Raw genomic sequence first — 27,907 nt, 5'->3', positions numbered from 1 at the left:
GGCCCCTGACTGGGTATCACATAAGGGTGGGGGGGGAGGGGGGTTTGAGCAAAGCATACACAAAGGCATTTTCCGACCAAGAACACAAAGCAATATAGAATTCGAAAAGTATGGTTGCAGTGCAACAATAATAGTAAACTGGTTACACTACTAATACCTGAATAATTTCAAAGTAATTTTACTGCACAAAAGAAACACAGAAACTCATTACACAAAAACTAATACACATACATTACGACGGTGCGGTTTTGAAATGTGTTTCGAGTAATGCCTTATACTTTAGGGGATGTCGTTCTTGGACTATTAGATCTGTAAATCGCTTCCAATCATCAATCGTTAATGGAAGGAATGATTTGTTAAAAGCGTTTGTCTAAGCTTTAAATTTTGTACACTGAAAGAATTGAAAATACGGCGCGAAGTTCGAATTGGTGGAAGAAGCAGGGAGCCTTGTAAATAAGAATTACTGTGAATTACTTTGTATCTCACGGAATTATTAGGTGGCAAAAACAATGTGTTGGGTTTTTTTGTTTCAGCCCTGGTGGTTGGTGCGTTGATGACGGGTTATGCCATTGCAGCGCCTCACATGGGTTCAGCGGGAAAGGTAGGCATCCATTGCCCACTTGACATACATCCACAGTTTTCGTTTGCTATAAAACATAGGGCAAGGTTTTGTCCCCCACGCCCGCTTTGTAAGCTAAGTGCTTCTTTTAGCTGGAGGGGGTTCTCATAAATATCTGTTCAACATTTTTTTATTAATTGAGAAATAAAACAAGCGTACGAGTAGATTATTTTGTGCTGATGGAATGGTGACCTTGGTGGATAAAATATTTTCGTTTTTTCATGTTGGGAGGTTGATCTGTTGAAAAAATTGTTGCCAGAAAAACACGGATCGTGTAAATTTGGGGGGAGCCGTTATTAACTTTTTACACATTGTGTTTTTTCTCTCGCTAGGGGAACATAAATCATTCAAGGAACGTTAGTGTGTTGTATTAATCTCGAAACTATTCCTTGTCATTGGTAAATAGAGATATTCGTTCTTGCGCATCTTGCAGTCATGAAATAATGTTCCGTCTTGTGAGTTATATAGCCTTCACTGAAGCCAGAGCACAAAAATCGCACGTAATCCCCCCGCCGCCCCCCCCCCCCCCCAAAAAAAAAAAAAAGAGACGTTTTATGCTTTCAGGAACAGGCAGCCGTGTTCCTTAGTACAGTAAAAAGGCATTCAATATTTTCTTATATAAAAATTAACTGCGCAAAAGGACGAACACAAGACAGGACACGGGAAGGCGCAATCTGTGTCGTGTCTTGTATTCGCCTCGCTGCGCAGTTAAAGTTTTCACAATGAACTCTTTGCAACTGCCCCAGCTGCCTCTGATTTTGACATTCAAGAGTTTTATGTCCGTTCTTTAGAGTAGGGGGGCCTGTTGTGTACTTTACTTGTGTGTGCGTTGGCATGCACTTATCCTTACCGTGATGTTTATTCACACAGATTATTATGGTTTTGTACAACAGCGCGACTGGACCATTTGTAGGCCTCTTTTTTATGGCACTAGTGTTTCCTTGGGCCAATGGAATTGTGAGTAGTTTTCTATTTTGTAATATGCTAATAAATGGAAAAAAAAATTAGTGGCCTGCCACTATGGGAAGAAGGATGACCTGCGAAGCTGCACGCAGTCCACGGAGTACACGAAAGAAAACACGGTTGTTGGTGACTTGCGATTGAGCATACTTCCTAGCCAGTTAGCAGAAGCAAGCTTGGAAGGGACCAGAGGTTCAATCTCGCGGACAAACTAGGAGCTGTCTCTTTTACTGCATTTTCGTAGGCATCTTACTGTTCGAGTAACACACCAACACAATCCGCTCGACCACTCAGAGGACACCGGAAAAGTCACATTGGGCCGTTTGACGTCCATGCTGATTCATCCTGCCAGCAGGACGGGCACGGCTCCAGTAAGGACGTGAAACCTATAGCTCCGCGTGCACGCCCCCCCCCCCCCCCCCCCCCCTTCAGAAAGAAAAACAGGTCGCGCAAGCAAGCGGTCTGTGCGCGACCTTAGAAGTGAAACAAACCGTCGAAAACGTCATCCTAAAAGCCCTTTAAGCTGAATAAGTAATATTTCCCGCTGCCGGTGTTCCAAGCGGGCAAGTTGCCGTTAATCCGGGAGGAATTCGCAGCTTTAGTTTTGTATTCGCACATATTCGCCCTTCTCTTCGGACCGACGCTTCTTCAATTCCCGCTCTTCCTCCAAGCCAATGGCATGCGTCCGTCCCATAGCAAGTCAAAGTGGGAAGGTCTTACTAAGCTTTATTCTAGCGGACAAACATGCGACTGTCCGTTTCCCTCCCCCGTCGTAGGCATCTGACTGTCTGTGCAACACACAACCCAGACCTAAACCGCTCGATTAGGGAGGACAGCTGACAATACACATTGAGCCACAAGACTACCACGCTTAAATCTCGAACCAGCTAAGCCGACATTATTGGTAGCGGCATGGGACCCAGCTGTGCGTGCACGCCCGCCCCACTTCTGCGTGCGTGCATGCCCGCCCGCAGGTGAAACGTGTACCCTACCACGTGTCCTGTGTCGAGCAGATGCATGATTCCTCTCACCACAGTGACAGCCGAGTGAGTAAGGCGTTTGACCCTCGGGTACTATCTCACAGTCGCAGCCAAGTCGCTGTTGCCGGGGGCGCACTGAGGCCCTTCGTAATTATTTGCAGGCTTTTGTTCCGCATAACCTGTCGATTTTTGGAAGTGCCCAGGCATGTAACATGTTCTTGGCATCCAAATCGGTCTATGTAATGCAAATTCTTCATTGCGCTCGTAATCACATACACTGGTTCCATCGGGTTTTCGGAACATTTGTGTGTTCGTCTACCATGGAGCCAATGAGGCGTGACAACCTGTTTAGACCGATTTGCCCTGGCGGGCTAGGCTTAACCCATCTTTTTGGACGGAAAATAGTGGCGCGGTCCTTTTTTCGGGACTCCACCCACCCTGTTATTTGCACTTTTTGCAAGTTAACCTCGCTGAGGTTTTGCCTAATCTTGTTGCCTCATCAGTGTTCTCGACCAAACCATGTTTGCGGGGGTTTATGTATGAAGTGTTCACTTCAATACGGGTTTTGTTGGTTCGTTTTTCCCCAGAATATGTGTTCACTGTGTCTAGTGTTAATCTCTACTGGACCTAATTTCCATGTTTTTTCAGCCCCACTCTACAGAACTGCTTATACTAACTTGGCTGGTGTACCGGAAACCATTGAGCACTGCTTCATAAATTTTAAGGATGCCATACTATTTTGGAATGTCCTCCAAAGAACTCTTAAGACGAACGTTTAATTGACTTCACATGGTCTACGGTATCTCATAGCACCCGCAGACGGTGATGTGCTATATGATTGTTTTTTTTCTAATCGCTTCATAGTTTACGGAAAACGCGAACGCTAGATAAAGCACGATGAGCATATGGTTTCTTCCAGAGCACACTTCTGCCGAATGATTATTATTCTTAAAGTCGTCTACGAGCAAAATTATTCTCGCCCTGGTGGCTATCCCCTCCTTATTAGTGGTTCAATGTTGTCCCCGTTTTAAACTAAGTGTACATAATTGTTCATTGTGTTTAGTCCTGTTTTTCAGCTTGTAATCAACTCGTTTGTACGTTTGTATGTGTACACAATCAACTCATTTGTATGTGTACATAGTTGTAAATGTGTGCCGTAAATACCGTTTCCTAAACTACCATGTTGTGAAATAAATACAATGGGGAAAAAAATGGTCGTAGCCAAGTGGGTGAAACGACTGTCTCTAACTCCGTTCATCTATCAGACACAAGTTCGAATACTGCCGGTGATTCTTTTATTTATATTTTTATATCACTTTTGTGAGACGCCGGAATCAACGATTTGCTAAACAGCTTCGCTGTTAAAAATGTTGCATGACCCTATAATCGAAGAAACGTAAGGGCATTTCTTTATGCGGGACATGTTTTGCATTTTCTTTAAACGGTTTCTTGGCGCCATCTGTTACGTTTGGTGGAGGGGCACTGTTTTATTTTTCTTGAGCGACTGTTTGAAACCACCGCAGGTGGCATCTTCAATCATCTTCTGTTTGTGTTGTATAGGTTGTATAACGGCGACGTTTCGCTCTTTCATATCGATTCTTCCTTGATTGAATCTTTTCCGTGGAAGGAGATTTCTTGCGAGCCCCATCTTTACTCTTGGAGAGGTCGTTTTACACCGGAACGGAAGTTGAAGGATTGGAGCGAATCGGACACCGCCGATCGTACGTTCATCACCGACCACATGAGCGGGAGGGGGTATCGTTTCGGGGGCCAGTTGTCAAAATATGAAGTTTAGGTGGCATTTCAGATATCGAGAAGCGTGACAAACTGACGTCCCCAATCATTGAATTCTACAAACTCCATATTTTACTCCTAAGTCAGCGACATTCGAGAGAACTATTTCTAGGCAATACAACCATAAAGCCAGGCCAAAACAGTCGGGGATGCCTGAATAATGCTCTGGCATTACAAGCCTTCACAGGAATTATGCTATGTATGCCGTGGTGCACATTTGCAGGCTGCCGTCATCGTCTGTTGCGAGTCGAGAGAGTCAGAGACCCAGGATAAAACCAGTGATGAAACATTGGAATAATTAATCTCAAGAACCGAGATGATACACTGGTTGGACGTGCGGAGAAAAATAACCTGATGATAATGAACGCAATGGTATAAGCTCCAAGCATTTAGCTAAAAACAAAATAAATTTCGTTCTTAACGGACATCTAAGGTAGCCTTGTCGTCACTGACATATTTCTGAACATAAAAATATTCGACTGTTTTTGTCAGGTCATTGTTTTGTTAAAATGAGAAAGATTTCCGTTACTAGCGCTGGCTATTGATATTGTCACGAGCTGTCTGTGCAACAATAAAGGGTATATGAAAATTCTCCAGCACGATGGGCACATTAAATCGAGAAGTAACTAAAGCTTGATTCTCGGGTCTATCTTTATTTCTTTTTTGATAAGCGTCTTTCCTAGTGTGCAACAGCACAACCAGTTTTGTACGAAGACGACGCGGTCCTGATTATAACAGTAAGTTGCTTTAAACAGCTATTTGTACAGTGCTCACGGATTGAAACGCGACACTGCGAGCGCGTGGCCTGCAGTACATGCAGCGCCGCCCGTGGAAGCTAGGTGTTGCATTGCGGTATACCACGAGGGTGAGAGCGCGTTGACCGTAGGCTTACTGCTTCCGGTTGCCAATGAGCGGGACTGTGGTTCCCCGCAGCGACAGCGGTGCGCTGCGACCCTGGAGCGCAGGAGCGCGTTTGTGCGCCGGTGGTAGCCGCCCGGCGGTCCGCGCAGCCAATTTCGCGACATCGCCTGCTCGCGCGCTCTTCTTACGCGTGCCCTTCCGATGCGACACAGATAATGTGGATGTAAGGCACGGTCACGCTTATCTGAATAAAACGAGCGTCTCCACGAAGCAACAGCCAACTTTATCCCATGATATAAACTAGAAAAAGAGGAGAGCTGACGAAGTACTAATGCACCGCACCAAACGCGAACGTGCCTGCAAAGGCGTCTTTCCTTTTTTTTAGATTACATCCTGGAATAAAGTCTGCTGTTCCTTCGTACAGAAGTTTATTTTATTCAGATTAAAGTGACTGTGCATTACATGAACATTACTCTGCCGCATTGGAAGGGCACGCGTAACAAGAGCGCGCGGACACGATGTCGCGAAATCGGCTGCGCGCACAGCCGGGCAAGTACTGTCACAGAACAGGTACTGTCGGCGCATAAACACGTTCCAGCGCTCCAGGCTCGCAGCGCCCCGCTGTTGCTGCGGGGAACCACAGTCCCGGTCATTGGCAACCGGAAGCAGTAAGCCTACGGTCAACGCGCTCTCACCCTCGTGGTATACCACAATGCAACACCTAGCTTCCACGGGCGTCCACGGGCGGCGCTGCAGGTACCGGCGGCCACGCGCTCGCAGTGTCGCGTTTCAATCCGTGAGCACTGTACATATTGAGCTACGAATAACGCGCAGTGAAGCATCTTAACATTAAAATATATTAAATATCAGAAGCATTATATTTTTCATTCATCCATGAAACAAAAGGTGCTATCCAATAAATGCGCACTAAAAATATTGTTACAAGACGACGACGAGGATGAGAACAAGGAAGAAGAAGTAGGGCAGGCGCGCAGCCAGCGCCGGTTCGGTTTCATGGCCGACATCTTGTAAATAGTGAGAATACATAGTTCGCCCATCTCATGGTTCACGTCCTTTGTCCTGCCACCACGTAACAATATTTACAGGCATTCCGGGAGGGAAGGGAGGAGGCCGCCGTCTAGGAAAAGCACATGTATTTACATTATGTACAGGGAACCGTTCATCTATGCAACCATCTTGTCGCCTCTCCTACTCGTCTTCTTCCTTGTCTACGCGTCTGCTGAGCTCGATGCCAACTTCATCATCGTCTTCTGGGAAAGTTTCAACATCATCCCGCCCCAAACAATTGATATGACCGGTCAGTGCCTATAGTCAGTTTGCCGTTCGTGTCCAGTCCATGTCCGATCTTCTATTTTTTTCTTATTTTCGGCCTTCTCTTTCTCCTCGACTTCGCCTTTCTCCTTACTTTCGCCCTATGTTTCTTCATGATCATGAGGCCAGGCAATGACCCACAGGCATATTTTTCTGTATAGTTCTGTGTGCGCGTAGTTTTCAGAGATGGTTTCATGGAGGTCCGGTGTTTGCACGCAACACCCAGGTTCGAAACATCTATATTCACGTTGTGTGCAGCAAAAACTGCCAGGGAACCAGCTCTTGCGTTTCTTCTTGGTCTCTGAACCAGTTCAGTGGCCTGGTTAATCGCCGATTTCATCACGATCGGTGCAGAATTCTTCTTTGATCCCTTTCCTGGCGATGGGCCGTGTTTTACAGTAGGTTTTCGGCCAATGGGAAGTTCTGCGGTCCCTATTGAATGACCCGTGCTTTTATGGGCAGCTATATTAACCAGACCGTTTTTCGAGGCCGGTCCTTCATAAAGGTGAAGCTGATGCACTTTTCCCGCCTCTGTCGTAGCTGAAAGCACATCTTGGGGCGTGAGAGTGGTTTCCTTTGATATCTCGGAAAATTTGCTGCGTGCATTGGTAAGTAGGCTGTGTTTACGTCTTGTGCCATACGCACCTCCGGTGCAGCCACACATCTCGGTCACACGATCAGGCTTGGCTCGTAGTAGCGAATCTCGGTTGTCCTTCGTAGAACTCAGCTCAACTATTTCGCTTAGCCCATCTTCATGTAGCGCCACATATATCTCCTCATTAAGGTCCTTCCGCATAATATCTGTGCGATGCCTTGAGGCCGCAGGGGTGCTCTCAAAGACCTCAAGGGCGGAGGCTTCGCTGGTAACACTTTGCGAAGTCGGTGCGTCTTCCGAGATGTCATCTTCTGGTGCTGATGTGGTTGGCATAGATTTCGGGAACATAGAATGGTCTGCATTCTGTTCCTGCTCTGGTGCTTCCGGCATCATGGCGTCTTCAGATCCAAGCGAGATGTGCACAGTGTTCTCACCAAGAGCCTCCTCATTTGAGTGGCCGCTCATAGAGGTGGATGTCGTTGTTCGAGCCGGAGATATAGCCATGGGTGAAAATTCTTGGGGACGATGGCCTATTACTGCAGTACCCATCGATGACGGTGTAGTAGCTTGTTCGCGGTATGTTCCGGTCTCTTCCTTAGGTTCGTTACTGTCGCTGGTACCGATCGATCCTCCTTCGGGTTGGTCTTGCTCTTCTATCACAACATTCTGGGGTGGTGCGTTCTCCTTTCGTTCCTAAAGTCTTATTTCCAGTAATGCAATAATTCTGCGCGCTTTTTTGAACGACTCCAGAGCGTCTTCGTTTTGGCCGTCACGTTTGGCTCCGCGAGCCAGAGCTTCCAGCATCTCATTGATTCTATGCAGTCGGTCGGCGCTATGCTGAAGCCTGGCTAATAAAACTGCGGCCTCGACGTCTTTGATTTTTCCTAGAGTGGGCGTTATTTCGGCGATCAGCGAATGATTGAATTCGACAAGGCTTTTCTGAACAAGTTTCAGCCAGTTCATCTGCCTCGACGCCTCCTCCTCGCTTCGGGGTGAGCAATGCGGTCGAAGAGTAGATTTCCGCTCCATGGCTCACCTCGCCGTGTCGCTTGACGTCCCGGGTTTCGGCACCATGTGGAAAACGTCCAGGGAGGCAAAGGAGGAGGCCGTCGTCTAGGAAAATGCAAATATATGTACACTATTTACAGGGAACCGTTCATCTATGCAACCATCTTGTCGCCTCTCCTAGTCGTCTTCTTCCTTGTTTACGCGTCTGCCGAGCTCGATGCCAACTTCATCATCGTCTTCTAGGAAAGTTTCAACAGGCGTAATTCGAGCGTGTCGATACCGACGAGTTATTGGGAGTCCCATATCCTCACTCACTTACAGCAACTACGAAAGCCACCTTTTCAATGTTATACATTATTTAGAACAAAAATAAAGTTTGCATATCGATTTTCCCTGTATTCTATTCTTGTTTATTGTCATTTATTACATAAACATAACCCTTCGCTTTATCCATTGTACATAACACAAATCAACACACTTCCCAACAAGCTTTCTGGATTATAGCTCAGACACCTTCGAATTTGCCTTTTATTAACGTACACATACTGCACTACTTCAGGAAGGGACTGTGGCATGGCACGAGGCACTATATTCACTCGCAGGTTTTCGTAGTACATGCTATTCTGGGCAGTCATCAAAAAATAACAAAGAGTATCCAATGCCGGCTTGTCAGCCACAACACTTCGTGAAAAGTGAACGTTTACTTACGCAGGAATTTTGACTAAAGAGTAACTGTAAAAAGAGGATCAGTGTCAAAAGTGTTATGTCGAGTCTGAACACTTAAACAAGGGAAAGTTTTAAAAGGTAAAATAATGAGGAAAGTGCTCTTTGCCACCGCAGGGGAAAGGTGCTTTGGCAGAGGGAAAGAAGGAAAACTGAAAGTGCAAACTGAAACAACCGGTGTCATTGCCTAGAATTAACCAGGAACTAAGGTCAGGGGTATTAAACTAATGCGCGATTATACTAATCAATATTTGTTCCCGCACATCAAGTTTTGGAATATTCGTGATAAGACATGACCTAAATGAAAATAAACTTACAGCAAACGCACACCATATACGGTTGTATAATAACAGCGTTTGCACAAACCTACATTATAGAATGTCATAACTCGAGGTGTGAAGTGCATAAAGCAGGTTGCTCCTTTTATGAAGAAATAAATAGATTTTGCACATTATGGTTGTTTACACTGATATATTTAATATTCCAGCCTAAATTAGTTGTGCTAGCCGTATGCCTTTACAGACCCGTAACCACGACCTTTTCGGATACTCAAATGCCCGCTTAAATATGTCTCTCTTCATTTTTTACAGAGAAGCTCTTCATAGCAGGGGTTTCGTGGATTTTGCGCCTGCCTAGACAAAAAACTGACGTCCACTAGCGTCTCGTGCCTCACTCGAGGAAAAGTCGCGAGCTCCATCAGCGGGGAAAGCTAACGCCCCATGTGTTTGCTATTACCACAAGGTCATCTTCGAAACCGCATGCCATTCAAAACATGACTTGGACCCCAAGCTTGTACCTCTCAGTTGGATATGCAGTTTCAGTAGATTAATTATCAATAGGCACCGTTTTCAAGATCAGTCGGCTTTTAGGCAGAAATGAAGGCCTCTCAAGGAGTTTTCGCTGTGTGAGCCAAGTCGTCCTTGTCTGCGCTCGCACCGCCGTTCGTTGGCGGGCGTTCCACGCGCTTGCGCGTCTAGTTTCCTCGAGATACTCGCGGCGGCGCTACCACCGTCAAGACAAGTTGCAATTCTCCACTTTGGATTGCCCTCCTCTTCTGTCGTCGTGATGTGGAGGCTACGTGTAGTCAGGACTGAAGCTTCGCTGGTCACCCACCTTTACGAAGTGGAATGGCTGGTATTTTTTTTTAATTATTATCATCGATCTCTTGGCTTAATGATGTCCATTTAGGGCTGCCTATAACGTACATTTTTTAATTTGCAGGGAGCGTCCGTCGCTACAGTTCTTTTCAGCGCCCTTACGCTGTGGCAGTCTATAGGAAAGACCTTCAGTGGCATTCAATTTCCCAAGATGCCCGTCACCACAGATCACTGTCCCTCCAACACAACTGCGATGGGCGGCCTCATCAGCCACAATGACGAAACGTAGGTTGGCGCCTGAACAAGGCTTTCTTTACCCCATCTTTGCCAGGACACCGTAGTTTTCATCGCGTAACGTTCATAAACAAAACAGATAAAACTGTGAACTTTGGGCATAAGTTTACGCGCTTCTTTTGAACTTCCAGGAAGAGTGTTATCGTACTTGACTACTTTTACGGCAGGTATTTTTATAAAATAAATTTTCGGCTACTGCAGCCGATGGGAATAGACCCAAAAAACATAAGCTCTGAAGCTGAGCATTAGACTACTCATACTGTAGTATGAAGTCACTTAATTAGCTCATGAGAGTGCGGGGTTTCGGCGTGTAAAGTTGTCCACTATGATAATTCGGTGTCATCCCATTATCCCGCTATGAAACTTGGAGAAACGGCGTCGTAAATGTTGTTAAGCTTTCCTAAGTTTGGTTTAAACCTAATATGAAGGATGTTTTTCACGGTTAAGTTAGTTAATTTTCCTATGGCAGGTAGTATTTCTGAGCCTTTGTTTTGGTGCAATTTGGAATTACCCCGGTCTTTATTTATGCGATTTTACGTTCCAGAAATTATTAATGGAATATTATAAATTGTAGTATCGCAAGTTATGCTTATCATTAGGCATTTCACTCCTGCAATGCCAGAAGGGATTACGTGGCTGTGGGAGCTTCTATCCATTTCGTGGACTTAGTTAAGACAAGGAAAATAAAAAACATTGGAGCCCTCTACGGTGCGGCCCGAAAGGAAGACGAACTATGCTCCGTGTGTACCGTCGCAGTCATAGCTGCGAACAATTTTTTTCTGATTTCTAGAGATCAGTTTCTTGTTGAGCTGGTTGAGAGCTGGGCTCCTCGCCGGAGGCTACCATATCATAGGCTTTGGAAAACAATACATGAGAAAATCGAAGGATAATAGGGGTCTACTCAAAAACCGAAGGAGGATGGCCCAATTTTTTCGGAGTTTCTCGGGTGCATATGAAGACGCGGAACTCCAGTCAAAATCAACCATTATCGCTTTTAAAGCGGGCAACCGCAACCTATGTTTAGTAGAGGGCAGTTGCTTTTGGTGGTCGGTGTTCGTAACCAGGCCGATTTTTTAAGCGTGATAAATTCGTGGCACTGCGGTGGGTACCAGTTAGTGGAGCCGTTGAAGAGCGAATCAGGTAGCATTACTTGTAAATGAAACCTCCGTGTGTTACAGAATGTCCAGACGGCCATTCACAGCTAACTACTTCACTGACTGGGCAAATTGCACGGCTGAGTATAAAATTTGGGGCAGACACGGGTTCGGCGTCCTGACAAGCCACCCTTTCGGGTACGCATTGAACGACGTCTGGCGATTTTCAAACACTCTCTGGAATCACTCCGCGGCATTGACAAAGGCTGTCAAATCATGCATGACAGCAACCAAGCTGTTTTTTTTTTTTTTTTTGCGTAAAGCGGGTAATCGAGCCATTGTGCGGACGGGTCATGCGCAGCTATTACATTAGTGGTCATCTTTGCAGCCCTTCCGGTAAATCCATTCGGCCAGTAAATAATTCAAAAAATGGCGCAGTTTGCACTGTAGTGCAAGGCTGCAGAAACAGCCGAGCTGGCGGCCCCTGTCCCTTCGTCGTAGACCGGGCTGTTGAACCTCACATGGATTTCCGAACTTGCCGCTCAAAGTTATCTATGTATGGCAGGCCCGGATCGCTTCGTCCCAAGGCTTTCACATCTCACCCAAAGTGGACGGCGGTAGCACGCGCTAAAACCCGCGGCCAAGTCCAAAGGCAACGCCCGCGCTACAAACCCAAAAGAAATGCTGTGCGTCCGCAATGCGACGACAGCTCAACCGAATAAACACCGGTTTGATAACGTGAGGGACCCAGGTTCAGTTTCGACAACGGGAAGCGTTTTTTTTTTCTTTAACACTATGAAACCGCGCAAAGACGAGGACGGAAGAATCGACAAACTTGAGCGCTGACGAACAAATGGAGAACGATTTATTACAAGACATTAAATACAGAATCTGCTCATGTTATTGTTCCACGCCGCTGCTAACCCCGTACCCCTCGGGCCTTTGGGGTGGCGTTAGGTTGCCGGTTGCAAGGCGTAAAGTTCCCGGGTTCGATTCAGTGGACGTTCCCAGCCGCATTTTTTGTCTTGAGGCTTCGAGGTTTTTTGGTGCGACCGGTCTGAAATCTTTCTTTGCAACAGGGTGCGCATCATATTCTAAAACAAAAACATCTTCCTGAGGTACACATACACCACCAACGTAATGGAGATTCATAAGGAGCTTTTGCGGCAGGACATTTTTGAATAGCATTCACTGCTCTTTCATTCTTGGGTGATTCGTCTTACCCGGAGGGTAAACCGAAAAGTTTGGAATCGCAGTTGAGGGAGGCATCATGGTGTACTGTCGGGAGCAAACATCTGGCAGCATTAGAAGGGCAGCGCATTGTCGCCATATGATTGTGGGCTTCCTTAACTGTGCACCTGCTTACCTGTACATGCTAACTGCATTATTATTTGTTTTCGCAAAGCGGACGCGCTTTGAGTCCACAGAAAGACCGAATGGTTCCGGACATGCAATCCAGGCTTCTGCTTGTGATTGTACGTACGTGCATTCCTTCAGTAGACGTCAATGCTCCTTGATGTTAGCTTGGGTGCGTCAGCCGGATGGTATACCGAGCCATATGAAATTGTGGCTGATGGAATTTGTAGCAGACGAACCGGTAATAATACATACCATTCTGTGATAGAGAAAGCACAGTACTGATGCGGGATGTGCACTTTTCACTACTGACTGGTTTGCAGTGTGTAAAGGCTACAGCCACTACACCTATAGAAATAGGCTTCACTGGCGCAGTCACAAGCAAAATTAACTAAAATTTTATAATACACATCCTAAATAATTACCCTTGATGAGGCAATAAGACCTGACCCAAACGTAGATGAGTATCATTGGTTGCTTCGCAGCAAAATTGCGCTGCGTGGTACGAAATGGGAAATTTGCCGCTTTCTCGCCATGAGAAACCACAATTGATGTTCCAGAGTGCGCTGGAGCAACCACATTTGAAACCGCAGCGACGGCATGATAGACTTTGGTTATCGCAACATGCAGAATACCTTTAGCTCACGTATTGCCGACCATAACGGGCCGACGCCTTTTTAGAAACCAAAGCATTCGAGCACCTCCGAAGGGACAACTATGACCAATCGGTTAACAAGATTATTTTGCTATATTTGAAGAATATCAAGTGATGAGTCATAGTGTCATACCTCCATAATGATTGATTGGATTGTAGTAGACACCAATACTAATAAGTAGAGAGGTAAAATGGTAGCAAACACACTCTGATTTAGACATGTCCACATATCTATGTGCGCATCATATTTATATATATATATATATATATATATATATATATATATATATATATATATATATATATATATATATATATATATATATATATATATATATATATATACTGTGAATCAGAGGCTCGTTAGATGAATACTAAAATAAAGGACCAGCAGACGAAAACGCCATGAGAGGCAAAGGGGAAAACATGGTAAGTTATGAATTCTTCTTGAAACAGTATCGATGGTTCAGAAGTACTGCTCAGTAGAATGCAATCGCTGACTTTTTCTTGTCTTTTATTTTTTTCGCTGGCGTGCTTCACAGGAATATGGACGATGTCTTTCCTTTGTACAAATTCTCATCTTACTGGAGCGGCTTTCTCAGCGCTGTCTTCACTATATGCCTTGGCTTGATAGTGAGTTTATTAACAGGTGAGAACATTCCGGCAGTAGATTCGCTGTTTTTTACGGCAAAGCACTCTTCCCATCATTACGTTATTTCTTGTGCGCGCGGAGGGAAGAACTTAGCTTCGACGGGCTTTACGTCATCATACATTTGGGTCCTTCTGTAAGATAATCTGGCCAAGATTGACGAAAGTTGAGTTGCAACTGATGCAGAAGGTTTTTGGGAAAGATAAAGGGCAGTACAAGCGTCCGAAGCTAAGTGATAAGTGAAACACATGCATTGGAATACTTATTGAGAGTAAGTGTTTTCGAAATAGCTCTTCAAGCTCCTAAATAACTCATTTTGTGCTTGGTTTTTGCTTGTTTGTATTTGGGTTTGCAACTTTAATTGTGAAGACAGTTGAGGACACGCAGTTGGGAGCAACACAGCGAGTCGTCGAAAACTGCTGGGAATTTTCAGATTAAATCGTTTTTCTTGGGTTACCTAAACGTGTAAATTTTAATTATGTATGCATACATGTATACACGCATGCATGCATACATGCGCGTATGCATGTATGGGTGCATGTATGTATGCGTGCATGCATGCATGCATGCATGTATGTATGTATGTATGTATGTATGTATGTATGTATGTATGTATGTATGTATGTATGTATGTATGTATGTATGTATGTATGTACGTATGTATGTATGTATGTATGTATGTATGTATGTATGTATGTATGTATGTATGCATGCATGCATGCATGCATGCATGCATGTATGTATGTATGCATGTATGTATGTATATATGTATGTATGTATGCATGCATGCATGCATGGAGATACACCAACTGCGCTATGCCAAGTGTTATAGCCGAATTATCACGTTATTGTTGGGGCAACCTTACGTTTGTATGTCTAAACTGTTTCAGGTGGTCGGAAGCAGTACAGCCAAAATGTGCATTTAACGTCACGCATATTTCTCACGCTGTGGGAAAAACTTGGTATTGCTAAAACAACGGATTCTGTAAGTTCCAGTCACCAGACAAGATTCCCACAATTTTCGCTTTCTAGAACGTTAGATTCTCCGTGGCCTTTCAGCAGTCTATGTGTATAAAAAACGGTATTGCCCAGCACATCCTATCATTCCAATTAAATGATTAATTAATTCAAATGAAAGTGTTTATGAAACGACACTTCGAAAAGCGTTCAGTTTGGAGCTACCACGCACACCCCAAATTAAATATGAGTACGTTATCTTTCCATGCATTCGTCTTACCCCTGGAAAAATTCCCTCCTTCACCCCCTGGAAGCTGACTTTTTTAATGATTGCGGCGTTCATAAATCTGTTCAATTTTATTCTATACAAAGGAGTTCGCTTTTAAAAAGTCGTATGTCAAACTACACCTTTCGTAAATAGTCTGATTACGTACCAAAATGATTAGTCAATAGGCTGACTAACCGGAATGGATGTAGTCCGGTAATAGACGGAAGGCAGACTTTCACCATTTGACCTATTAAAGCACTGAACGTTTCCCAGGTGTAATCATACTTCCAGTGGGTTCCGTGAGTCATTCACCCGATGAACGACTTATGAACCAGCTTTATATTTGCATGAAATTGCTGAAATAGCCCTGCAAGTCTCTCGGTGTCCAACCAAAAAATGGCCGCACCGATTATCTGAAATTTTTTCCGGTTCTGACAACACAACAGGACAAGAGGGAGCAGCGCCTTCTGATCGAACGTTCGTCCCGCTTTTCCTCTGAACATGCACGCCGTCTTCCCATAGGAAAGACGACGCACTCCGGCCCCGACCCTCCACACAACATCTAACACTCAGCCTCAGCCTCTCATCACCTTTTGCGCCGACACTGCGTCACATGCCTACAAACCTGCCTTGATAGCTGTAACAGTCCGCGGCTGCAGTCCAGTTACATCCGCAGCCAAACCCTTTTCTAACGCAGCTCACGGGGGTTGTTACCACGACTGCAGCAGTCGCAATTAGTGATTGAAGTGTGCCCTCCACAAGTTTGCTAGAGGCCTTGCACCTGCCATCACTGCCCGCGTTCCTCTGACCCTTCTCCCTCACCGCCACAGAAGCATCCCTCTTGTCTGGACACCAGCGCATTCGTCCCTGACGCCAAATGAGCTAGCGCACGAGAACACCCGATGGCCGACTTGCCGGAATATCACCCCACCCAAAACTTTACGCGCGATGTCCTTACCTCGTACTCAGACATCGCACATCATTTCCGCCTAAATTCCGTTCTAGATGGTATGAATTCACCTGCAGGAAGTTGCGAAATGTTTGGGACGGCGAAACTTCTCGTGCAAATGCCGCTGCTGCGGCGAGGACCGGTCGGACATACAGAAACAGAAATAGATGAACGTCACATTTTTTACCCTGACGTTCAGGCGTAAATGACCTATCCAATAGGTAAGCTTATCATTTTTTAGGAGCGCAAAAAGTTTCACCTGCGAAAGACGTAAGTAGGGCAGCAAACAACGTGTTCCCGAAATTTGAAAATTACAACCTTCACAGTAAATGAGGAGGCATTGCACATTTCGCAAGTGCGGATGCGCCGAATTCGAAAACGTAAAACGCACCATGTTGTACGGGCTTAAGTCGTCTACGCTTCCCGCCTTCCCATCCCACCCTCAATAAGCACCAATCCACCACCTGGAGATAACTGCAACGTGGTATTTTTCCCAATCCCTTAGCCAGCCTTGGGTCGCTTATACCATGACACCTATACCGTAAATCTTGCCAGGAACGTGCATCTCTTACTCGCATTATGTGGGAGTTCTCTCCTAAATCGTCCACACTAACATCGCAAGTCTATACCAACACACTAGAGCAGTGGAAGAGACATCCTTTAAGCTACGTTGCAGACCTTCATAATGCGCTTGTCCAAGTGGTGTTGCGACGTTGTCATCTCACCTCTGACAACCCGTTGTTGCATATGGGTAAGAGTACCCGAGACGAGCTCCGTCGCCTGCGACATGTGTGTGGTAGCGTGGTGAAGCGAGCGGCCAGCCAATGTTGCTGCCTCGAAGAAGACCAGAAGCCGAAGGCAAACTGAACTCAAGCTCCACCAATTCTTTAAAAAAAATAAAAAAAAACTCCGCGTTGAGACGACGGCTTCGAAGAGAGACGAGACAAAAGCAAACCTGAAAAAAAGATTTCTTTCAAGCCGAACAAGAAGTACAAGGTGAAGAAAAATATGGGCGCCGTACCAAAACATGGCGCGCGAGCAGTCCGAACGGAGGGAAATTAAATTGATTGAACAAACCTTCATTGTGTGCATCATGAGAGAACCGAGAGAGGAGGGGAAAGAAGAGCGCAAGGGGTGGGAGAGGTAGAGAGGATAAGCAGTTACGCACCGGGGGACGGCAGAAGACCATCGTCTTTTGAAGACAGCTGTAGCGAAGCAAGCTAATACCCGGCCAGTTTTCCTTTGTTTCATTTTTGTATGTTTTGTGGCGCTCGCGTCAGCGCGAGGCAGAATCTTTTTTTTTAATCTTGTGTTTCTGTACTGCTTTTTTATCGCCTGTCTTTATTACGTTCTTAACATTGCCTTTTTTATTCATTTTCGATGAAATGATTGTGGGGTTTAACGCGCCGACGCAACGCAGGCGATGAGGCGCGCCGTAGTGGAGGGCTCCGGATTAATTTAGACCACCTGGAGATCTTTAACGTGCGCCGAAATCTCGTACACACGGGCGTTTTTGTTTTTCGTCTCCACCAGAAAAGCGGCCGCCGTGGCGCAGAATCGTACCTGCGTCCTCGTGCTCAGCAGCGCAACGCCTTATTTCATTTATTTTGATAAAAAAACAGTTTGACACGTACGTTTATTGGAACAACGCTGTAATTCTCGTGTATGCAATCATGTTTTGCCTTAAAACTACTAAAGGCAGATTGTTCGCTAGCAATGTTTGAATGGAGCAAGCGAGCCACCAGTGACAGTAGTTAGCAGAGGTTTTTCCTTATACCTTGTCTTCATGCACGCTATTATGGAAAGCACATAAAAGCGCTATTCGTTTTTCGCCCCAGGAAAAATAACTATAGCACACACAGCGCGATTGAAAATTTGGTCCAAGCCCCGCACAATCCCGGACCATTGTGGATGTTACGGAAGAATATTACGGGTTAATAAATGTATCCGGAAAGTTATGTTCAAGATGTCTTTTTGAGTACGCACAAACTGCAGTTTTTAACGCAAATAAGAAACTGCTTTCCTTCACTTTCTATTTCATCCGAACGTGTTGCTTTGATGAACGAGCGTAAACATTGCGACAAACTGTTGCGGGTGAAGGTGACAGATATTGCTTCGTTAGGGTGGACGTCGACATTCTAGGACGTGTGCAGTGCCTGTATGGGCTCGAGAACAGCGCATACATATCCGCCTGTGGGGGAGGGCCTCGTGAATAGAAACATCAACATGGAAACGACGAAAAAACAGAAGAAAAAGAACGGAAGCAAAAGAGTGAGATATTATGTCCACGTGACAAGGATATCCGCTTTGGAAGGTTGCTTAGTACCCCATTAAGCTGTTTGAGGTGAAAAAAAGCACAGAAACAAGAAAAGATCGAGATACATGTGTATGTGTGCTTGCTCGACAACGGGGATATTTTGAAGCGTTTTGTCCCAATAGACAGTCGAAACAGCTGCAGAGGATCCGAAGGCATATTCCAATAAAATAAGAGCTCTAAAGCGTTTCTTTTGGCAAGGTTCGTCAACAAGCCTTTTACTGATGTTGTCTCTACCTTATACAACGTCGACAAAGGACTCACTGGAGCTACTTCTTGAGTCATGAGTATCTGTGCTGCTGCGACACTGGCTGCGCAGAAGCTGAAGGGCAACTGAGACTGCGGGCGAGATTCTTGATGCCAGCGCTTTTTAGTGCGCAAGCACTTTAGCGGCTGCTACTGAGGTTTGGCGGCGGCGATGACGACGGCGACGGCCACGACGACCTCGTCGTAACCGAGCGAGCGAAAACACGAAGAAAACGTTGGAGCAAAATGTGGCGAAAAAGTGCAGGGGAGGGCAGTATGCCGATCCCGCACGAGACGCTCGTCGGAGCTTCTGGCGAAACTGTCAGGGTGAGCGCGGCATGCTCTGCTATGGCGCCATTTCTCTCACTGCCTCCCCCTCACACTTTCGGCAGACGCTACTACTTCGTGCGTGGCTCATCCGAACCATTTGACATTTGCCCGGGAGGTTCAGCACAGTAGCGTGCGCCGCCACGCGTTCGCTAATCACGCAATCACCTCCTGAGTGCAGCAGATATGCGCCGTCACCGAGAAGACTGCACGTCGCGCTGCGCACAAATATCGAATGAGGGAGTATGGTAACCATCCGTGCCTTTTTTTTTTTTTTCTGGTGAACGCGCGTCAAAGCCAATGGTAATTGAGCGCACGAAAAGTATTTTTTTCTGTATCACTTTTTTATTCCCTTCGCCCCATTGGAACGCGTTGCAGCCGACGGAAATTGAGCGCGCGCCGACGATTAAGTGTTTTGTGGACGCTGTTTGCGCACGCCAGCCGGGTGCGAGCTTTCGCTTACCGACCCAAGTAACGCTTTCGTGTTAATAAATAAAAAAATGCCTGCAAAACAAGAAGAGCAACCGACACAAATGCTCAGACGCAGGAAACGTACAAAGTGAAATGCTGCATAAGTATAATGCGAACCCAACTTTATTACGGTAATAAGTGCGCACCTCCCCCTCTCCACCCCCCCCCCCCCTTTACGGCGTAATTACGGTAAGTGCAAAAGCAAGTTGGCCTATATATCGGTAGATTACAGTGTCGTGAATAAAAATATATTACTCGTAGCCGCAGTAGTTGCTTACTATCACAGCACAATCCGAAAGCATGAAAACAGGTAGCACCACACAACACACATTCCCGCATTACATTTTGTGACATCACGAACCTTGAATAGTGATTCGCGGGATTGGTGGAGCTTCCTAAGCGTTTTTCTGCAACACTGAAGCAGCGGGGACATGTCCATGTAAAATAAACGCATGTGAGAACTTTCTCTCGTCATCTGCTTTTAAAAAGACACAAACCTCAGCAAACAAATTTTACAAAAGATTTTTCAGGGCACTTCGGGCTTCTTACGAGGTTTGAAGCAAAATATTCGCCATACTTATTTACGTCCCCCGGAACCGAAACCGCCCGTTCTGCTTGTATTGCATCCGGGTCCCTTCTATACACACGTCCACCCGTCGACACAGCATCGACACTCTTTTACCGTCCCAGTACTATATCGAAATCTACTCACTCCCGCCTAAATCCCATTTTAATTGACATTCATCCCTTAATCTACCATATTCTATCAAATTTAAGCTTAATCCAGCTTAATCGATTTTTATCTATCTTGATCTCACCTCACTAATCATTACTTTCAATAATTATTCCATCTTAATTCATCCTAACCCTTTGATGCCCAGTGTTGCTCAGGAGCAACAACTCAATTTTTTTTCTCGCGCACTTTCTGGTTTTTTCGACAGCTAACACCATCTATCAACAGACAAAGAATCTTGGACATTCAAAAATTAAAGAAGAAAGGGCAGCACATACTTCCGTGTGCTAAAAAAATATTGTTTACGTGTGTCAACTCGCATCAAGCCAGGGTGGCTCAATGGGCTAGGGACAGGTAACCGAAATTGTGCAATTTCGTTGCTTTGACAAATAATAGCAATACAAACTGTACGTTATTGTCTTCAATTGAACCATAAATCATGGTGATCGAGGTAGCTCTCTTGTTCAAGTGAAATATTGGCAGCCAGTTTGCAGTGTTTCTCAGTGCCCAGGGTGTCCTAGTGTCGGTCCTAATGCACCAAATTTTGTTCTGACTTCATATTTGTGATGTCGGAAGTCGTTTTAGATGATACATAACTTCTGACGTTTTGGGCATCAAAGGGCTAATCTACTTTGATTAAACAATCCTGAATCACTTCTTAAAGACGGATGTCATGCTTTTGTTAACTCCCGGCCTTCCTGGGCCATGTGATAATTTTCATACAATGCCAAGTTCGTTCAGTCACCTGCCAATGAGAAATATTAGGCTTTCGACTAATAGCACGTTTGTGCTTAGGCCGTTGGATTTATTTCAGTTGCGATTTCGTTTAATTGTTTCGCCTTGTGCACAAGCTCAGTCAAAAGATTGAAAGATTGCACGCGTGTGAACACGAACTCCAACCATACCTAGTTATCACTAGTCTATATATATATATATATATATATATATATATATATATATATATATATATATATATATATATATATATATATATATATATATATATATATACATATATATATATTTCCCTCAGATGGTGGAAAAATTATAGATAATTAGAGCAATGGGTTCGTAATGAGGCGGCTGGCAAATGCATTTAGCGACTGGGCATGTATTTTCTACGCCTTCTCCCATGCGCCAGCGCCTCTTTGGAAAGCTGCCGTAGAACCATTAAGCCCCCCCCCCCCCCTCCCTTCTATAGAAGGCGAGGCTTGATAACCAGCTGTGCCCTGTGCCTGGGCGCGACACAAGGAGCATGCACCCCGGAAGCATATGAATCCGGTGTTTTAAAACTTCACCTGCGATTCTACGTCTGCACCGTTTTTCGACATCTCATATCAACTGCGTCACGCTCGCAAAGCCGCCGTTGCTATCTGAGGGCACGCGCGGTCACAATTTGTGCGCGGGGCTTTCTTTTTCTATTATTTCATTGTAGCGCCTTAAGTTCTCCACGTTTACGTAATTCCAGCAGAAACTTCGGTAGTAGGCTGCTATTCTCGACTAGAGAAATTTCCTGTGCATTCACCAGCTCTACCGGGAGCTCTTTTTGGCTGTCTGAAGTAAACGTTTGTCACTATCTCGCGGTCGTTAAACGTGGCAGGGTGAGTAGCCGAAGCCCGTGACAATATTGAGGGCAATTAAAAAGGCGCTCGCGGTCAACATGACAAATTTACGGAAAATTTCTCGACTCGTGAATTGAACGCTTTGTCCTTTTTGGGCTCTAGTACTTTTTTACACGTTTTTCCTGCGTTTACATGTTTAGACGGTAGTTTATTCAAGTAATTGGTAATTGACCAAGATAACTCCATTATGTGACACGGTGCACGTCACCTTCAGTGATTAATAATGATTTCGGTGATGTAAAAATTAACATTTCTTGTTTTAATCGCTGGTCCAAGTCCCGCGAACCAGTCGGTGTAGCGTTTTCTCTGCACGTACCTCATTAATAAACAGCTGCGGGGGCTATATTCGTCAATATTCAGCATTCCTACACTTGCAAAACCTTCATCAAATGTTTGCCAATGCAGGGCACGAGAACATAAGAACAGAAGAGTCTTTAACCAAAAATACTCCAAAACGAGTCTAGTAATGCTTCTAGCACGAAAACAAGTTTGAGACCTGGCGCTCGGAAGCTATAGCTTGAGGTGTGGAGCTGAAATGTCGTTCAGCATATAAATAAATAACGCATAAATAACGCGATACATTGCGATTGGATACTAATACACTATTCCTGCCATTAAGACTCCAAAACAAGAGACAAAATGTTCAATGAGAAATGAGCCGACGAAAATGCAGCAGCTCTCGCGCATGCTAATCTCTCAAACCTCGAGGTTCGGAATGAAGCCCGCCACCCCTGGAAGTAGACTACTCAGAGAACAAAAGCCGTGAGTAGTTGACACCAGCCAGGCACATGACGGGCCACGGAACGTGCACATTCCACTGTCTGACTCAAGGGCGGGCGAGCGTTCCCCCTCGATATTTTGAGATTTCAGGAATTCGCATGCGAAGACCCTAGAGGGGTCATCTCCGAACCGATTTGATCGGTTCGCAACAATTCGGGGTTATTTAGCCCCGCCATGCGTGGCGACACATGGCTGGGCGAAAAGAAGCAACTAGGTACGAGGTAGCGGGTGTGATGTGCTTCCAGTGTGGCAGAATGTCGGACGGGCGCAAAATTCGTGACCGTATGCCTTTTCGAGATTTCAGCATGTGTTTACCCTCCCACTCTCCTCAGTGTTGCCTCAATTTATCTTCAGTGCTCCAGTATGATGCATTTTTTATAAAAGGTATTGCTTCGGGGTTTCTAAGCACCAATTCCTAATAAGGCTTAGGTTCCTGATCTGCGGCGTTCGCGGATATTTCTAGGTATTTGATGACAGACAATTCTTTTATTTCCGTGCTTGCAGGCGTGTCAGCAAACATCATCCTTCTTGGGAAACACTATCTACCATGCTGACCAAGAGGAAAATCCTTCAACTGTGGTTTAAGCGCTCGTTTCTTGCCATTGAAAGCACGCCAAACTGTTACTCGCGTGCTTTGAATAAAAAACGGTATGTCTACGTAAAAAATAAACAACAACGTGTGAATGAATAGTATATAGCCTGCAAAAGTGTGTCGTGTTCCCCCTCAGTTAAGGTCATACCAATGGCAGTGTGTTAGCGGCGCTTCTACGGGGCGATGGCCACTGATGCTGCATTTGACAGCGAAGACGTGAAGTATTTTTTTTTTTGCTCAATTTACTTTTAGATTCGACCAGGATAGTGTTGCGCCTAACGAAGCCAACTATGGGATGGCGGCATGCGGCAGTGCGTACTAGCAATCTTTCGCGAGCTCATAAGGGGTAAAAAAATCCCTGGATTCTACGCTGACCTCTGGTATTCAGCTGGATGTACTTGGCTTCAGTTGTACGGCATTGGTCACGTGGAATTGGTTCATTAAGTAAGTGGCCCGAATTTGTACCTGTGCGTGTCCAAAGTCTATGATGGGTGGAACGAGCATTCAAGCAGTTACTTTGAGCAAATAATATCCTTGGTTGTTGATTAGTCATAACTTACTGCTCTCACACGTAGCTAACAAAGGACCGGGAAGCATCAATGAGCAGTTCATGAAAATTTCAAAAGCATCAACACCTCATTCCTAACGTCGCCTGGTCGCACGCTAGCTATTTTCAAGTGGCTTGTAGAACCCTCAACGACCGGCGTTTGCGAAATGTATTTTCACTCTTTAACCGGCCGTACAATGGAACAAGCGAACGAATTGACCTCGTATATTGTCAGTAAGGTCCGAACCATTGATTATTCGCTGAGTTGGTAAACATTTAGACATGTCGGTATTTAAGTAACCGGCTGCGGACAGAAAATGGTTACAGCATGCAGCCACCAGTAGCCTTTTGTTTTTAACTTTCGCGCTCATACACAAGAAGGGGGGGGGGGGGGGGCGGAAGCTGCTGTCATACGCGTCATCAACCGAATGTTTGATGAGAAGGTATTTATTCTTTACGTACAACTTCAAACAAGCAAAGGATTGGGCCCCCAAGCAGCGAACACGGGGCCTTTTCATGAGGTGCATACGTGGTAAGATGCTTATGAAGGAGGATCGCTTGAGGCCAACAGGACAGTACGCAAGGCTGCTGGCAGGCAACGCTGACTACTAAAGACGTGACGCATCACGCTAGCACGACGATCTCGCGTTACCGCAAGTGCGCTAAAAAAAAGCTCACCAATGCGCAGATCTTTGACCATGGCGTGTAAATTTTCTCTGCATGCGTACGCGGTGGCCGCATCGGCATGGCCGCCATTGCGATCTCCCCCTCCTTAGCCGGAGATAATTCATTAGCGGGAGGGTACGGAGCGATGGGCGGGATCAGTGTCCTGATGATAATGCCACGAGGCATACGTGGACAATGCCCCATGGAAACACGACCCGGCACCGACGACGACGACGGGGTGACTGGCGCGTGCACCTGCATGGGCTCCGTCATGGCCACTTGTAAATAGATCGTCTCATATGGTAAATACTTCGCTTCATCATCAACCATGATTCCTGTCCTCTGTTCTGCCGCCACGTAACATGTTGGTGGAGGGTGCGTGGTACTTCGACATCCTGGCCCCTCAGCTCGGCCCCGTCTCCGCTCTTGAAATGACGGCTACGAGGCTCTTGGACCACGTCGGCCCGCCCAACCCCGGTGAGCCAAAACGCGTCAAATCCCTGTCCCTGTGTCCTCAGCCTATGACAAGCCGAGACCAACCGACGTGACCAGCCGCGGCCTGACCAAACGACGATGCCGATTCACTGCCCAGTTCACCGGCGTGTATTTAAGGGCTATGGACGTTCCTTCGTATCGTGGACTGGCATCATCGTTCCGGGGACAGTGCTTACCGAGCTCATCATCCCCACCAGTGGCGGCAAAGACTCGTCCTCTCCTTATCGTGCTCATTTTACATTTTCACCGCACCCTTCCATTTACCACGACCTCCACCGGGACTGTCACCTTCAAGGTGACAGTCCCGTCACTGAATGGGAAAACGATGAAAGCGGCAGCGGCACGTAACATCGGTTCCCACGATCGACGAATACGACGAGCTGAGTCTGGTGCGTGCAGCCTGGCAAAGGCGGTCATGGACGCCAAATAAATAGATCACTTCATCCGTCCGTATTGTTCCTTTAATTTGTACTGCCGCCACGGGGTAGAACCCCCTCCTCATGACATACACAGAACTCTCCAAGAACCCCGGACTCTGGGGGGATTCATTAAAGTTTGTCAACAACAGCGAGGGATGCGAGAATGTTGGAGCCGATTGGCATGCCGTTTTCTCTCCTTGGGAGCGTGACCACGGTCCACCTCCTAGAAAATGACAGGGAAGTATGATTCTCATCCAACGGTACCAGAAGCGGTATCAAGAATAACCTCGCCGATACGTATACAAACAGCGCGAACAATGGGACAAACAGTTGGAGGACAACCACACACAGCCCGGGCACATGGGTTACAAAAACAAAATGTACATACAAGGAAGGAGCAACTATCATATGCAATGCGGGAGGGGGGGGGGGGGGGGGGGGGAGAATTGTACAGGGTGTTACGACGATAATTGGAACACTTAAAAACATTTTCCTGAGTGACCCGCTGCTCTGTCCGTGCTCAAACTTCACACGAAGCTCGCATTTTGTGGTCTATTTTGATTGACACCGGAAACAGTGACGGTACTTACCTGTTTATTCTGCAAATAAATAAAAACGATTTCCGCCAATGGGAAAATGGCGGCCGATTTGTGCGTGCGAGCCAGTGCAAGCTGATCATGGAACGACGGCGCTACCTGGGGTATGCAGAGCGAAACGGACGATGGGGATTCACGGTAGGAAGGAGCGAAATGAGGTAGCAGACGATGAGAAAATCTCCTTCGTCCCTAATTTACGATGATCACAAATAGTTGCATAAGAGCTGATACTAATCATAATAAAATATTCCCACGGTTCATCATTGCGAATAAACGTTGGATTTCCTTCCTAACCTGCTTTCCCTTTTTCTGATCGTCTGCTACCTCATTTGTCTCCATTCTACCGTGGAAGGAGCCAAATGACGTAGCAGACGATCAGAACACCCTCTTCGACATTTTCTGATCGTCTGCTAGCTTATTTGGCTTCTTCCTGCTGTGGAAGGAGCATGAATTTACATCGTCCGTTTCGCTCTGCATACCCAAGTAGCGCCATCGTTCCAAGATCAGATTGCGCTGGCTCGCACGAACAAATAAGCCGCCATTTTCCCATAGGCGAAAATCGTTTTTATTTATTTCTATAACAAATAGGTAAGCACCGTCATCGTTCCTGGTTTAAAACAAAATATGCCACAAAATGCGACCTACGTGTCACGTTTGAGTGCAAACCGAGCAGCGGTTAGCTCAGCAAAAAATTTAAAGGGTTCCAGTTATCGTTGTAACACCCTGTATATCTGAAGTAAGGGAGAATGAGAATCTTCTATAAAAGCATGTGCCCCTCCGTCTAACAACGACGAAGGTTGAACGTGAAGCTTTCTCCGGTTTGTCAATCCGACACTGCGAGTATGTTCGACTTCTGGAGGTACGCACCGCTTGATGGGATACCCACAGCAACTGCGGTGTGCACTCCGTCGGCCTAACGTTTGGGTTTGGCGTGTACGGCGCCAATCGGTACTGCTGCTTGGCGTTCTCTTCGACCGTGTCGAAATGGAGAAAGCAGGCGAATGGGGCGATACGCCGTAGCCTTCCTGAGTTTCAGTCTATCATCAGTTTTTGGAAAGAGTACACTGTGAGAGAGAGTGCAGTGCGGTGGACGTACTTCGTTCTAGTATGCCTCAGTGAAAAGGTGACATAACACTGGGCTCAGCTCACACTTGAAAGCTTTATAAAAGGCTGCTTCCAAGCCGTCTGGAACCGGTGTCTTTCCAGGGCTTAATTCTTCAATTGCCCGAGCAACTTCACCAACAGTAATCGGCGCTTCGAGGTTAATCGTGATTTAATCATCTAGCGTGGGCAACAAATCCAAGAATTCGCGTTAAAATTCTCTATACCGCACGGATGAAAAGGAAACAATGTGTGACAATGCTCTTTAAACACATGTGAAATTTCAGCACGATCGTATAACTCGAGACCGTCACTCTCAATTTGAGTTATATTTCTTTTCTACTGACATACCTCTTTTCAGTTGTGAGTGCTCTCTTGGTAGGTGCCTCCCCATTCAGCAGTCTTTCCGCTCTCTCCCTTTCTAGGGCGCCATGGTACTTATTTGGTCTATTACTTGGATCTGCGATTTCAGCTTCCCAATTTTGTCATGTGCACTCCAGGTGCCTGACATTCTTCGATAAAGGGGCCATGAAGATGAATCACAAGTTTGTTTTATTCGAAAGATTTCGTGTTCTATAGTATCCCCAGCGCTTGTCCGGAAGCAAACGATTCGTTATTCACTGCGAAATTAATCAATTTGATCTAAAATTACGATTCTTGCGGTAAAACGTGTGCTTTACAATGACATCATAAGAACAGGTCTTTTAGCTAAACTTGGCGTGTAGCGGGGACTTCTTTACTGTTAGTCAACCTAGATGGCGCCACCACATCTCGGCAAGCCGTTCTCTACTTTTGGTTTGTTTGTGA

The 27,907-nt window shown here is 45.8% G+C and overlaps 1 protein-coding gene across 1 annotated transcript in view; it reads left to right on the top strand.

Annotated features, from left to right (window-relative positions):
* Positions 1-23,364, top strand: part of LOC144170557 (sodium-coupled monocarboxylate transporter 1-like) — a 91,883-nt gene extending 68,519 nt beyond the window's left edge. Inside the window, exons 10-15 of the mRNA XM_077700426.1 lie at positions 534-601; positions 1,490-1,576; positions 10,094-10,254; positions 13,911-14,017; positions 14,908-15,002; positions 23,189-23,364. Coding sequence (XP_077556552.1) covers positions 534-601; positions 1,490-1,576; positions 10,094-10,254; positions 13,911-14,017; positions 14,908-15,002; positions 23,189-23,269 — 599 coding nt within the window. The 3' untranslated portion in view covers positions 23,270-23,364. The remainder of the gene's footprint in view (positions 1-533; positions 602-1,489; positions 1,577-10,093; positions 10,255-13,910; positions 14,018-14,907; positions 15,003-23,188) is intronic.
* Positions 23,365-27,907: the final 4,543 nt, after the last annotated feature.

This window comes from Haemaphysalis longicornis, unplaced genomic scaffold, assembly GCF_048455015.1.
Source record: "Haemaphysalis longicornis isolate Haplotype H1 unplaced genomic scaffold, Haemaphysalis longicornis Haplotype H1 scaffold_1, whole genome shotgun sequence".
Lineage (NCBI taxonomy): Eukaryota > Metazoa > Arthropoda > Arachnida > Ixodida > Ixodidae > Haemaphysalis > Haemaphysalis longicornis.
The sequence above is the reverse complement of the archived record's forward strand: the minus strand, read 5'-3'. Positions and strand labels throughout refer to the sequence as shown.